This window comes from Leptosomus discolor, chromosome 7, assembly GCF_034619465.1.
Source record: "Leptosomus discolor isolate bLepDis1 chromosome 7, bLepDis1.hap2, whole genome shotgun sequence".
NCBI classification, from domain to species: Eukaryota; Metazoa; Chordata; class Aves; order Leptosomiformes; family Leptosomidae; genus Leptosomus; species Leptosomus discolor.
Window position 1 is genome coordinate 55,753,263 of NC_141397.1, and position 12,459 is coordinate 55,765,721.

A 12,459-nucleotide genomic window follows, 5' to 3' on the forward strand; every position below is an offset into this window, starting at 1 on the left:
GGTGCCAGGAATCCGGCTCTGGCTCCGCGCACCCAGAGCTCGTCACAGTCTCCTGGCTCAGCCGCGGGATGCGGGGAAGTGGTGGGGGAAGCTCCCTCCCCTTTCCCGGGGAAAGGAAGGCGAGACGGGGAACCCGCCTGGCCTCAGCCCCTGCCGTGGGGGAAACTGAGGCACGGGGTGGCAGCATGAGGGAGAGGAGGGCTGCAAGGGTGGCCGGGCAGTGCCAGTTTGGGACTGGGGTGGTACATTGGCATGGGGACTGGCAGGGTAGGAGGGTGCTGGGCATCCCTTCCCAGGGAGGGGGCATTGCCGCTGCAATGGAGACATGCAGACAGGGAGGAAACGGGTGCTCCAGCAGTGCCTGGGCATCCCTCATCCACAGCCCTGGCTGCCCCTGGAAACGCCAAGGGGTGCCCCCAGGCAAAGGGTGGCTTGCCAGAGCCTTGGAGGTCCCTGTGCTAGTGGGAAGGGGGTGACGCTGGCCAGGGGCAGCCCCAGGAAAGGGTCCCGGTCCCACCAGCTGCTTCCCAGCGCCCGCACATGTGTGCCGGCAGCGCCCTGCACAAAGGCGGCTCTGAAGCACTCTGGAGCCAGGCCTGGCGCCGGCACAGCCCCAACGGGGCTGCCGGCTGCGGGCAGCTGGAGCTGCATGAGGATGGAGCCGGCTGGCCATCGCCAGCCCTGGCCAACCCGCCTGGCACCTACACCCCTCTGGCACCTCTACCTGTCGAGGGCACCCGGCTCGTCCCCTGGGTGGGGAGGCGGTGGCACCGTGGGGCGCTGTCCTGGCACAGCGCGGGTGGGATGCCCCACAGCGCCCTCCAAAACAGCCTGCAGTGCCACCGGAGCTTCGTGGGCACGTGCCCTGCCCGGTGGCGAGGGTCCCGCGGAGGGTCCTGGTGGGCCATGGTGCCGGGGCCGTGCCGTGCCTGGCATGGGGGGCGTCGCGGTGGGCCCTCGCCAGCGCTCCTGCCCCACGCAGCTCCCTATTGTCTGGCTTCATTAGCCGCTGCCTGCTCGTGGCTTTGAACATGAGCCGGGCTCGGGGCGGCAGGAAGGAGCCTCTGCTCCCCGGGGATGGGGTCGAGGCGAAACCGCACGCCCCGGCTCCCCCCTTCCCATGGCCTCCCACTGCCTCCCGGGCATCTCAACACCCCCTCCTCGTGCCCGTGCCAGGCTTGAGCCCAGAACCGGGAAGGTGCATGGGACATCCCCTCTCTCCAAAAAGAGGCCCCCCTCGATCCACCCGCCTCGGCGCGGGGCGCAGAGAGCCATCGGCCTCCCCAAAGCTTTGTGCCGAGCGCGGCTTGCCCCGTGACTAATCCCCCCGGCCTTGCACACACGCGGCGGGGAGGGCGGGGGGGCTGTCGTAATGGGTGGAAATATCTCATAATTCACGTTGGACACGGGGATTACAGCCGTTCCGGCAATATTTGCACAACTGGTAGGCGGCTTGCAGGGCTGAGCCACCCCAGACGAAGGCCAGGGGGGTCTAGGGATGGAGGGGGTTTTGGGGGGTAGCAGGTATGGGGAGGGGGATGCAGCTTGAGGAGGGGGGGGGTGATGGGGGGGGGGGGGGGAAGTGGCTGTTTTCCATCTGCAAACACATGGAGTTTATTATGGAGGGCGCGTTGCCGGCATGGCGGGGATGGCTGGGGCTCTTGCCTTCGTCCCGGCCTGCTGCGGTGGGCACGGCTCGGGGAGCGGGATGGAGACCCCAAAGCAGCCTCTTCTGCCACATCAGGCAGATCCCGGCTGTGCCCCCGGGGCCCCGTGCCTGTTTCCAGAGCCCTGTCAACTCCATAGAGCTCTGTGCTTATAGGAGCACCCAAAGGTGCTGGTGCCCCCCTGGCCACAAATGTCCCCTCCTCAAAGGCCTTGAGGGGTGACCCCGGGGGAAGGAAGGCGGGGGGCATGCGGGGCATGGGGGGGGCCGTGTTTGGCATGGGGATTAGCAAGCTCCCAGAGTGATGGTGGTCTCCCCCCTCCCCACCGGACATGCAGGCAAATATTTGTGCCCAGACTTCGCAGGACAGCGAGAAGGAATTTCATTCTTGCGCCCACCTGCGGCTCGGCCGCCTGGCATTAACCCCTTCGCCACCCCGCGGGATGGAGGGAGAGGGGTAAGGTGCCCTCCCGGCACACCCCTTGCCCCTGCATCAGGGTGGAGAGCTGGGATGAGGAGCAGGATGGGGAAAGGGGGAACGGTGGGATGGCCCCAGATGCCAGCGGGGCCACTGGCACGAGGTGCCCTGGAGCAAGGCAGTGGGTGAAGGGTTTGCCCATGGGCATCCTCTGAGCAGCACCCAGGGCTTGCTTTGTGCCAGGGTGCCAGGCAGTGTGTGGCCTGCTGGGAATTGGGAAAGGTGGGGAAAATGCTGCCAGCCTTCACCCACCAAGCTGCAGCACCCCAGTCAAGGTGGCCCTTGCAAGCCCCTTTGCTCAGCAGCACCATGGTGCTTTCCTGGGATGGGCTGCTGGGGAGCCGTGAGGGGTGCGGAGGGCGTGGGGAGCAGGATTTGCCCACGGATGTTTATTGGCAATTTGTGAATGTAAAAAGAAAAGCCCTGAGGGGGCAGGGGACACCCAGCTCCTGGGGGCTGCCAGCACTCAGGGAGGAGGACAGCCTGGCTAGAGGATCCTCCGCTGCCTGGCACCCCCAGAGCCCTGCTGTGCTCCTTTCCCTGGCCCCGGGGCCAGCTGGACCCTGAGCAAACGGGGCTGTTTGCTCACGCTGGGATTAGCTGCTCTCTTTGTTCCTTTGACTTTCTCTTCCCTTTATGCCGGACCCTTTTATGGGGGTTTCAAAGCGGGTTGGGACCCCCCCTCCCTGCCCCTGGAAGCCCAGGTTTGCTTCCCATGCCCCCCGCCCCCCGCCTTGTGCCAACATCCCAGGGGTGAGCGCTGAGCACATCTGGGTGGCCCGCGATGACAGCAGCTGTGCCACTCACCCGTGGTCACCCCCCCGGCCCCCCCCTGCCGCCTGGCACCTCCGGCTGCCCTCAGCACCTTGGCAAAGTGGGTGCGAACAGCTACCCCCCACAGAGGGATTCCCGGCACTTTGCACCCTGTAAGGAGAGGTGGGAAACTTGGCACTAGGATCCGGCCAGCTGTGCAGCCCCGCGGCCCCCACCCGGCTTCCTGCCCCCTGCCAGAGCCCTGCCCGCCTCGGCCAGAGCCCCCAGGCCCCTCTGGGGTCGCTGAGCCTCACGCCATGCCCCCACACCCCCTTCCTCTGCAGCACGCAGCATCCCCGGGTTTGGGCTGGGAGAAACATGGTGGGCCAGCAGGAGGGTGTGTCCCCCCCATCCCCCTCCGCCCCACTGGCATGGGCAGCAAATGGGGGCAATTGCCCTTTCCAGGAGAATACCAGGAGCCCCCAGGCACGGGCTCCTGCTGCTTGACAGCTTCTGGCACAGCTGGGAAGGAGCATTTTGGAGTCAAGGGATTATTGTAGACACCTTGGGGTGCTTTGGTACCCACTGGGGTCCAGCAGACCTCCAGTTTCCAGCTGCCCTCCGGTTTCCCCTGATGGGTTCATTCGCTTAATTACAAGGGCAAGCAGGGAGCCCAGGGCACTGCAGCTCTCCAGCTTATCATTGTTAATGGGTTTGGACCCAGGGAGGGATGGGGACCTGGGCACGGCAGGGGCATGGCGGGGACTGGCACAGGGAGGGTGGCGGGAGCAGGGCCAGAGCTGGCAGAGGGGCTGAGGGTGTTGGCGGACGCATTTGCAGCTTGTCACGTCCGCAGAGACGGAGCATGGCCGTGCAGGGGAAGCCTGGCGGTGTTTGACCCCGGTGCTCACGGCTCCCACCGCTGCCAGCTGTGCCCCAGGCAAGCTGGGCTGCCAGCCTCGTCCCCGGAGCTGCGGTACCCACTGGAACCCCCCATCTGGGCACCCCACGACCCTCAAGGTGGGCTGCTGGGGGCCGAGCAGGGCATGGGGCAAGCGGAGCAGGGCTGAGGTGTTTACTCTGACTGTTGTCACCCGGCCAGGCGCTGCCGGGAACCGCCGGCTGCAGGGACAGAGCGTGCAAGAACCGGGGTGTGCGAAGGAAGCACGCGGGGAGACCGGGGGCAAGAGGATGTGGGCTAGGGGGGGGTCCCCCCAAAGGGAAACATGTCGGGGGGGCTGCCTGGCCCCGGGGGTTATCTGAGCACACACCCCAATGCACGCCGCAGGAAGTGCGCATGTGCACACGTAGGGCTGAGGGTCCACGTGGGGGGGGTGTGTACGTGTGACACACAGACACACACACACGTGCACGCATACACGGGTATGGGTGTGTGCACCCCCCCAATCACTCAGTGTGCGCTGGCTTTGCTAGGGGGGGTGTCATGGCCACGTCAGGGCCTGGTGCTGGACAACACCCAATGCTTCACCTACCTAGAGAGGGGGCATCTGTGGGTGCTTCACCCACCCTACGCCCAACTAATACCCCAGGGGAAAACAGCCCTGGGGACCATGTGCCAGCCAGACCCCTGTGCTTCCCCAGCTCGGAGGGGTCCCTGTGCACACAGGGATCTCCGCTTCCCTGATTCACCTCTGGGTGACAGATGTAGGGGTCGGAGCCCACCTCTTGGTGAGGATGACCAGGAATAAGGTCTACCTCTGGGTGAGGGTCACTGGGCTTGGAGCCCACCTTTGGCTGAGGGTTTCTGGTGGCCTTCACACCTGGCTGCCACAGCCAGGAGCAGAACACACCATCAGGGCTGATGGTCCCAGGGCCACCCAGCGCAGGGTCACCGCTGCCATCTCTTCCGCAGGTACCAGGGCCACCTTCACCCCCTGGACAGGCATAGCGGAGGCGCTGACCACCGAGGTGCCGGCAGCCGAGCGCCCAGGCCAGGGGGCAGGTGAGCGGTGGCCGGAGGGCGCCCAGGGACGCCCTTCCCGAGCCCCAAGCCAAGGGAGGAAGCGGCCGGAGGCAGGAAGCTGTTCCCCCGGGCCCGGGGCCCCCGCTGTGATTTTGCTCGAAGGTCAGCGACACACAACAGGAAATCATCGCACCGCCTCGGCTGGGCGGCCAGGCCAGAGCCGGAGGGAGAGCTGCGCCCTGCTGCCCGGGGGGCTTTCCCGGCCCCCGGCCCTCTGTCCCGGCTGGGCAGCTCGCGGGGAGCCCCCGCCACCGCCGCCCTCCATGGAAGGGGGACGGGAGCCGGGGAGCAGCCGCTGGCCCCAGGGTGGAAGATGCAGGGCCGAAGCCCCCAGCTGAGCATGGAGCTGAACAGTGAGTGCGCGGCTAAAAGCGGGGAGGGGAGCGAGCAGGAAGGGGCACTGCGTTGGCAGACAGAGCATCCCCCGCAGGGGCACCCCGAGAGATGAGCCCCATGTACAGGCAGCACACCCCAAGGGTGGCTCTGGTTTGGTTGGACCTGGCCGCTACCCGTGTGCGAGGGCAGCTGAGCATCTCCCCACACCCAGCCTCAGGGAAAAGGCTGTGCCAAGGGTTTTTGGGGACAGGTGTAGGGCCAAGGAGGGCAGGAAGGCAGGTGGATGTGCAGAGGGCCGTTGGAGAGAAGATGTGCAGTCACTGGGCACAGCAGCCGCCCGGCTGAAGTGCCCGGGGCAGCAGCATGCCGGCAGGCGAGCCCTTGGCCGGAGCAGCGGCAAGGAGCAGACATACGCCACGGGATGCTGCGGGCAGGGATTCCCCGAAGCGCACGTGACGCCCGGAGCTGCTCCTGGCACAGATCCGGAGGGCTGGCCCCGGTCCGCGCAGGGAGCTCGGCTCTGCTCCTTCCCTGCAGCGGAGCCAAAAAACCTGGCACAGAGACGGCCGTGCGGCCCCTCAGCACACACCACCGGCACAGAAACCCCGGCTCTCCCCAGCAAGCACTGGGCACCTGTGCTGACTGACCGGAGGGCAGCACCAGGCCCTCCTCAGCCCCCTCTAGACCCCCACCACAGGGCCATCAAGGCCAGCACCAGGCTGGGGTGAGGGGTTGCTGCTGGAGGAATGGCCCTGGGCTGGAGCTGCCCATGGAGGGTGTCACGGTGCCCAGGGTAATCCTGTCTCCCCCAGGACTGCTCCTCCTCACATCCTTCCTCCTGCACGTGGAAGAGGGCCATGCCAGCCCAACACGGTTGGTCTGCGACAACAGGCTCATCCAGAAGTACATCGGGGAGGCCAAGGACATGGAGAAGAAAGCGGTGAGGATACAGTCCCCCCAAAAAACTCAAGGCCAGGGGTGGGCACAGCTCCTGGTATCTCACCTCAGCACCTCCTCTCCCCTCTAGGGCCAGTGCCAGGCACTGCCCACACTCAGCTGCCCCGTGGTGCTGCCCTTGGTGGACTTGAGCCTCCAGCAGTGGAAATCCAAATCGGTGAGAGGGGCTGGGAGGATGGTGCTGGCACCAGTGTGCCCATGGGGCTGGAGGAGGAGCTGCTGGGTTGGCACAGGCACCAGAAATGCCGAACAAGATGCCTGGGGGTATACCTGGCGGCACAGGGGGGTGGGCACAGGAATGAATCAGGGTCCGAGGGTCAACCTGCTCACTGCTTGCTCCCCTAGAACGAGACCAAGCGGCGGGAGATCCTCTGCGACCTGGCACTGCTGGTAGGCACCGTGTCAGGGGCCCAGGGCGAGGTAACAGAGGAGTGCGCGGCCAGGCAGCTGAGCCAGCTTTACCGACACGCCAACTCCTTCCTCCTGCTCCTACAGACCTTCAGCTGGGAGGTGAGACCTCCCCCGCACGAGCCAGACCACCCTGGGCTGGGTATGATGACGTTTTGTCACCCCTCTTGTCCCACTCTCCCCCCTCAGGCAGGACCCTGGGAGCCAGGCTGCTCCCCACGCTCCATGGAGCAGACCCAGGTCACCAGCATCTTCCTCACTTACCGGCAGCTGGTGCAGGGCAAGCTGCGCTTCTTCTTCCACGACCTGGCCAAGGACTTGTGCAAGCAAGGGCAGGGGAGTGGCAGAGACCCTCGGCGCGGGGCCCTGTGAGGCTAAGCGCAGGGTCCACCCCCGATCCCAGGTCAGAGCCATCCTGTCGGACACCGAGCTGTACTCTGGGTGCCCAGGAAGGTGCCCACAGGGAAAGAGTTGGCTCCCCTCCTCAAGCCTTTGGCCCATGGAGGCAGACAGCAGCAACAGCTGTGCACCAGCGGGGACAGACCCTGTTCCCACCCAGGCAGGGACCTCTACTGTGAATGCTTTACAATTAAAGAGCTATTTTTTTAAAAGAGTCATTTGCGTCCTCCTTATCCCCCCTGCTGTGGCCCTGGCAGAGGGACCGCACACCCCCAGGGGCCCCAGTAAGAGGCAGACCCTCGGTGACGTGCTCTCACTCTCCCTCCCCAGCGCCCAGCTCGTCCTGCAGCAGCCGCCAGCTCTGCAGGGCAGGTGAGCTCTGTTGGACACCAGACCCCACTCGGGGACATGAGCTACCACTCCTCAACCCCTGCACCCACCCGCCTCTCCCTAGCCCCAGCGCTAGAGAAGGGCCTGGGGCAGGTTTGGACTGCCTGTCCTTTGGGAAAGTGGCATGGGCCCTCTTTGCCCCCCACGAAGCCAGACCCGCTCCTGGAAGCCTCAGCTCTCAGCCAGCAGACAGATCTAGAAAAAACATCCCAGTTTAATCAAGAACAACCCCGGCCTGTGTCAGGATGGCTCCTTCGGAAGGGGTCCCCAGCCCCCAGGCAGACAGGTGGCTGTCCTGGTCCGCTGCCCCTGGCCAGAGCCGGGGCTGAGCCTGCTGCTGACGCACGGGAAGGCAGAGGCGAGGAGACGTCCAGCAGGCAGGACTACGGAGCACCCGGCACGGTCTCCACTCAGCCATCAGGCATCTCTCTCTGTGCAGGAGGGGGCTGCAGATCCCAGGAGGAGTCAGAAGAGGCAGGGATGAGGAAGGGGATTGCTCCTTCCTCCCCTAGCTCCGGAGGGGCCAGGCAACACAGAAGCTGGGGCAGGATTTGGGGTCACAGGGCTCCTGTTCGTTCACCAGCAGAACGTCTCTGGGGCAGCCCAGGGAGGCAGGAGGTCTCCTAGAAGGCCAGCTTCTTCATCAGCAGGTAAACTCGAGAGTCCACTTCAAACCCATGCAGGTTGTTTGCATCTCCCTGCAGCCTCATGAGCAGCCCCCCGTAGGACACGTAGGCAGAGCTGGAGCGGGACGAGAGGAGTGGTGAGAGCGGGAAATCCCATGGGAGACCCGGGCTGAAATCCCAGTGCTTCCCACACACCACCCCGGGGCACTGTGTCCCCCCTCCTCCTGCCGACAGGCACTCACAGACGCGTGGCTGCCTCCGTGGAGGTCTCATCCCCTTCGATCCTGTACACCTTGCCGTACATCACGTACTCGAACTGGTCTGCCCTGCGGCGGGACGGCAGGAGTTCAGAGAAGAGTCACACCCAGCTGAGTGGCCTTTGGGAGACGGTACCTCACAGCCCCTCAGCACTTCACCTTTTCCCCTCACCCACTCCCCCGTGGCACCTCGTACCTGGACGGCCTGTCATCCGTGGGGTTATACTCGCCATCATCCAGGGTGCCGTCTTCGTAGAGGGTGCTGGCGATGACCAGGCGGAATTTGTCCCCTGGGAGGAGAGGGCAGAGGAGCAGTGAGAAGGCCGGGGCACAGCCAGAGCAGCAGCAGTCACAGGAGATCTCGGGGTGGTGGCAAGGAGCCACCCTGGCAGGTTTAGCACAAACCCCATCCCCGCTTTCAGTCCTCCAACTGGATGGTGGGGAAGGAGGAAAAGATCACACTGGATTCCCTGTCTCCCTGTTCCCCATAGATGTTGGTCATCACCATGAAAGAGACTAGAGCCACCAGGACCACACTGCTGGTGTTTTCATGGGACACAAGAGATTGACAGGAAGAGTCCCAGAGAGCTTGGCTGGACCCTGGGCAGGTATATGAGACCCTGCATCACCAGTTCCAGCCCTTCTGTGCTTTATCGAGGGTAAGACTCTCTTTTCTACCCATTTAGCATATTTAACCCCAGAAGCTCATTTCTAAAGGTTTCCTTTAAAGCTTGGCTGCCACTGGTTGAAGCAGTTTCACTAGACAGCATCGCTGGGGAACAGGCCAGAGATGAGCCCAAACAAACACAGCGAGGCGAACCAGAATCCAGCTCAGCCCCCACACACTGGGAGTGCCCAGCACCTCCTGTGACCTGAGGGCACCACAGGGGCCCAAGGAAGTCCGAGACAGCCCATTCCTCGTTCACAGCAAATTCAGTCTCTCTCCTCCGAGCACCAGCACGTGCCTCTCTAACCTTGCCTACCCAAGCTGGCTCAGGCCTGGCACACTCTGGGCTAGCAGCCCGACAGCTTACCGAGGTCCACGGGGTAGATCTGGATGTTCACATCCAGGATGAGGTCCATCTTGAAGGACTCACTCTCACAGTGCAGGCGGGACACTGGGGAGAGCAGCAGAGTCAGGGACAGAGAAGACCCCAAGAGGCTCGATGGGAGCAGGTTCCCGGTGCCAGGCCATTCTCATCCCCACCCCAGGGTGGTACCCGAGCTATTTGGGGGGAAAGAGCCCACAGGGGTCAGGGACGGATACCAGAGCCTGGGAGCAGACTGAGATGTGCACCGGCAAGGAGAGGAACACGGTGGGGTGGGGAATGGAGCGCCCCGGGGGTGTGGAGGGGCACAGAAGCAGGCCTGGGGAAGCCGGGCGCACTGGCGGCCGGCAGCTCCCGGTAGGGTCGGTGCTAGACGGTGGCGAGGGGACGGGGCACAGAGGCCATCCCCGGCGGGAAGGGCAGAGGAGGCACCAGGGCAGGCCGGGCTGAGGGAAGGCACAGGAGCCCCGCGGGAGAGCAGCGCCGAGCAGGCCCGGGCTGGCGCCCGGCGGGCAGCAACCGGGCGCGGGAGGGCAGGAAGGCGGCGCGGGGCCCCACTCACCACGATCGAACTTCTTGCCCTCGGGGTCGATGTCCTTCACGTCAAAGATGTCCTCGAAGAGGATCCCGGCCATGGCGGCGGCGGCACCACGTCCCGGTCCCGACCGGCGCCCGCCGATGACGCACGCCCACTTCCGCCGCGCGCCGCCAGGCAGGCTCCTTTCCGCCGCTGGGCGGAAGTAGCCTCAGGGTGGGCGGGGAGAGCCCCGCGCCTGCGCACTGCTTGCCGACCGGCGGCGAGAGTCCGCGCGGTCTTAGTGCCCACCGGTCCCCCGTTCCCTCCCTCCAGCGCCCCCGGGTGCTGCACCCCGGGCCGCCCGCAGCGCCGAGCACTCGGGCGGCGGCAGATTCCCGGAGGGGTCAATTGGTTACCCCCCCTCCGGAGCCGGGGCTGGCGGGGACACTGCGGATGCGGGGGGGGGGGGGGCGCGGAGGGCGGGCGCTGCGATTCCGGGGTGGGGGCCATTGCAAAGGGGGGCGGTGAGATGGGGGGGGGGGGGGGGGGGCATTGCAGTGAGGTGGGGGCGCTGCGGAGGTGCAAGGTGCATTGCAGCCGGGGGTGTATTGCGATGGGGGGGCATTGCAGCGGGGGCGTATTGCATTGGGGGGTGCGTTGCAATGGGGCGGGGGCATTGCAATTGGGGGGGCAGAGTCTGTCGTCGGGAGGGGCTCATGCGCTTGGACCCCTCCTGGGGGTGCTTGTGCCGCGGGGGGGGGCCCTGGCCCGGCTGGCCGTATACCAGCAGGGGGAGCTGCGAGGCCGCGGATGGCACCGTGCGGAGCCCCGCACCCCACGGCGTCGCCCACGGTCACGGGCGGGCCCTGGCCCGGAGCCCCCCCGGCTAGTGGACCCTGCGTGAGAAGGTCCGGACTGCCCCACGGAGGCCCCGCAGTCCCCGTCTCCCCGCCTCGAGGCGTGGGACTGAGGGGCTTCTTCACCCAGGCCCCCCGGCTGCAGCTAGTCACCAGTGTCATGAGCTGCGCAGACTCAGCCAGCGATGGGGCTGGGGAGCTGCAGCCCCCGACGGCTCCTTCCCCCTCCCACGCCAGCGACGTGGGGGAGGGACGCGCGATGGCCGTCACCCGTGGCCTGCCGATGAACCGTGAGGGGAGCGGGGGGGCGGGCGGGTCTGGCAGGGCTGGGGGCGGCTCACACGTTGGGGCGCCACGGGGTGCTCGCACGCCTGGCATCTGCTCGGGAGCCGCCGGCGACGGGGTCGAGAGTTCAGCCCTGTCCCCCCCAGTCCCCGCATGCCACTGCCTTAACCGATTTTTTCCCTCGCTCGGGCAAGACGTGGCAGCGGGGACCTGCGCCCTGTTTGGGCAGGGGGTGCCAGCCCGGACGTGGAACTGAGGGGGCTGGCATGGAGGTGGGTGGTGGGGGCAGGTGTCCCAGTGCGATGAGGACCGGGAAAGGCGGGGGGCACAGTGCCATGTGCGTGGCACATGCCAGCAGCTCTCCGTGGGCCACGAGGCCATGAGCGGGGCCATCTATAGGACGTGGGTCCCTGTGCGTGGCCCCTGTGGCGAGGTGGCTGCGTGGGGACATAGCCCACGCTGTCCCCAGGAGCCAGGCATCTCCAGGTGGTACTCGGAGCGGAGGTGCCCCCCGCATCCGCACCGGGATGCCCGTCACGAAATGCCTGTGGTACCCAGACCCAGGTGTGACCTCTCCACCGCGTGTCCCCCCCTCCGTGACACGATGCCAGTGCATCCCCCCGCCTGCCTGTGGTGCAGACACGGGACGGGGGGGGGATGCTGGTGCGAGGGGGGCTGGTGGCCCGTCGCGGTGGGGGGGGTGTGGGAGGTGCGCGGGCGGTTCACGGCGGGGTCACCCCGCGGCGGTGGCACTCAGCGGGGACGTCCTTAATGCGCTGGGACATAACCTCAGCTCCTTCTAATCACCGTCTGGGCGGGCGGCCCCCCCCCCCAGCCCCATGTCCCTCCCCGCTCTGCCCACCCAGGCTAGAGCGGGGGGAGACACAAAGCTCCCTGCCAGAGTGTGGGAGCCATGCCCAGCCCCCCCACCGGTGCAAGGCGTGGGGTATGGACACCCTCCCACCCCCCCACCCCCAGGGTCCCTGCGCCCTCTCTGGCATCCTGCACCCCAAGGTGCCCCTGCCCGCTGTGGGGGGTGTGGGGCTGGGCCGTGAGGGGGGCCTGGGCACTCCTGCGGGGGGCTGCGGGGTACACCCGGGGCTGTGCGCGTTGCCGGAGGGTGGCAGCAACACACCGAGCATGGCGGAGCACCCCGAGGGTGTGCCGGATGGGGGGGACCCGTGCCCCAGCCGGGCTCACCAGTCTGACCAGTGGCCCCCTCCAACATTCCCAAGGTGCTGTCCTGGAGGGATGTGACCTACCAGGTGGAGGCCAGTTGGCTGGGGCAAGGTGGCGCGGAGCCCAGGGCTGGTGTTTTTGGGGAAGGGCCAGGGGTACGGCACGATTCAGGTTGGGTGGCCCTGGCATGGCTGTGCCCCCTGCTTGGTTGCTCTCAGGGCCACCACAGGGTGACATAAAGGGCTTATCCCACCCGGCTGTCCCTGTCTGCCCCCGCTGAGACCTGGCACACTCAGTGCAGACCGGTAGGCAGCCGGG

General features: G+C 66.4%; 2 protein-coding genes across 4 annotated transcripts; one reads left to right on the forward strand and one right to left on the reverse strand.

Moving 5' to 3' along the window:
* The first annotated feature begins 5,194 nt into the window (after nucleotides 1-5,194).
* THPO (thrombopoietin) lies at nucleotides 5,195-6,954 on the forward strand. Its single transcript, XM_009955725.2, has 5 exons — nucleotides 5,195-5,234; nucleotides 6,030-6,157; nucleotides 6,245-6,331; nucleotides 6,520-6,684; nucleotides 6,772-6,954. Exons 1-5 carry the CDS (start codon nucleotides 5,195-5,197, stop codon nucleotides 6,952-6,954), a joined length of 603 nt encoding a protein of 200 aa, XP_009954027.2.
* A 613-nt stretch (nucleotides 6,955-7,567) lies between these two features.
* On the reverse strand, nucleotides 7,568-9,967 carry POLR2H (RNA polymerase II, I and III subunit H). 3 transcript variants are annotated; one of them, XM_086467922.1, is made up of 5 exons: nucleotides 9,866-9,967; nucleotides 9,289-9,372; nucleotides 8,451-8,544; nucleotides 8,240-8,323; nucleotides 7,568-8,112 (listed from the first exon to the last, which is right to left on the reverse strand). In XM_086467922.1, exons 1-5 carry the CDS (start codon nucleotides 9,936-9,938, stop codon nucleotides 7,995-7,997), a joined length of 453 nt encoding a protein of 150 aa, XP_086324048.1. In that variant the 5' UTR covers nucleotides 9,939-9,967; the 3' UTR covers nucleotides 7,568-7,994. The 3 variants fall into 3 exon arrangements, with proteins under 3 accessions (XP_086324048.1, XP_086324050.1, XP_086324049.1); XM_086467924.1 differs by lacking the exon at nucleotides 8,240-8,323; XM_086467923.1 differs by lacking the exon at nucleotides 7,568-8,112 and having other exon boundaries at nucleotides 8,252-8,323; nucleotides 8,451-8,684.
* Nucleotides 9,968-12,459: the final 2,492 nt, after the last annotated feature.

Coding starts and splice junctions, on each gene's coding strand:
- THPO (XM_009955725.2), top strand. CDS start 5,195: ATGCAGGGCCGAAGCCCCCAGCTGAGCATGGAGCTGAACA. Junction 5,235..6,029: donor GCTGAGCATGGAGCTGAACA/GTGAGTGCGCGG, acceptor TGTCTCCCCCAG/GACTGCTCCTCCTCACATCC. Junction 6,158..6,244: donor AGGACATGGAGAAGAAAGCG/GTGAGGATACAG, acceptor TCTCCCCTCTAG/GGCCAGTGCCAGGCACTGCC.
- POLR2H (XM_086467922.1), bottom strand. CDS start 9,938: ATGGCCGGGATCCTCTTCGAGGACATCTTTGACGTGAAGGACATCGAC. Junction 8,545..9,288: donor GATCTACCCCGTGGACCTCG/GTAAGCTGTCGG, acceptor CTCTCCTCCCAG/GGGACAAATTCCGCCTGGTC. Junction 8,113..8,239: donor ACGGAGGCAGCCACGCGTCT/GTGAGTGCCTGT, acceptor GTCCCGCTCCAG/CTCTGCCTACGTGTCCTACG.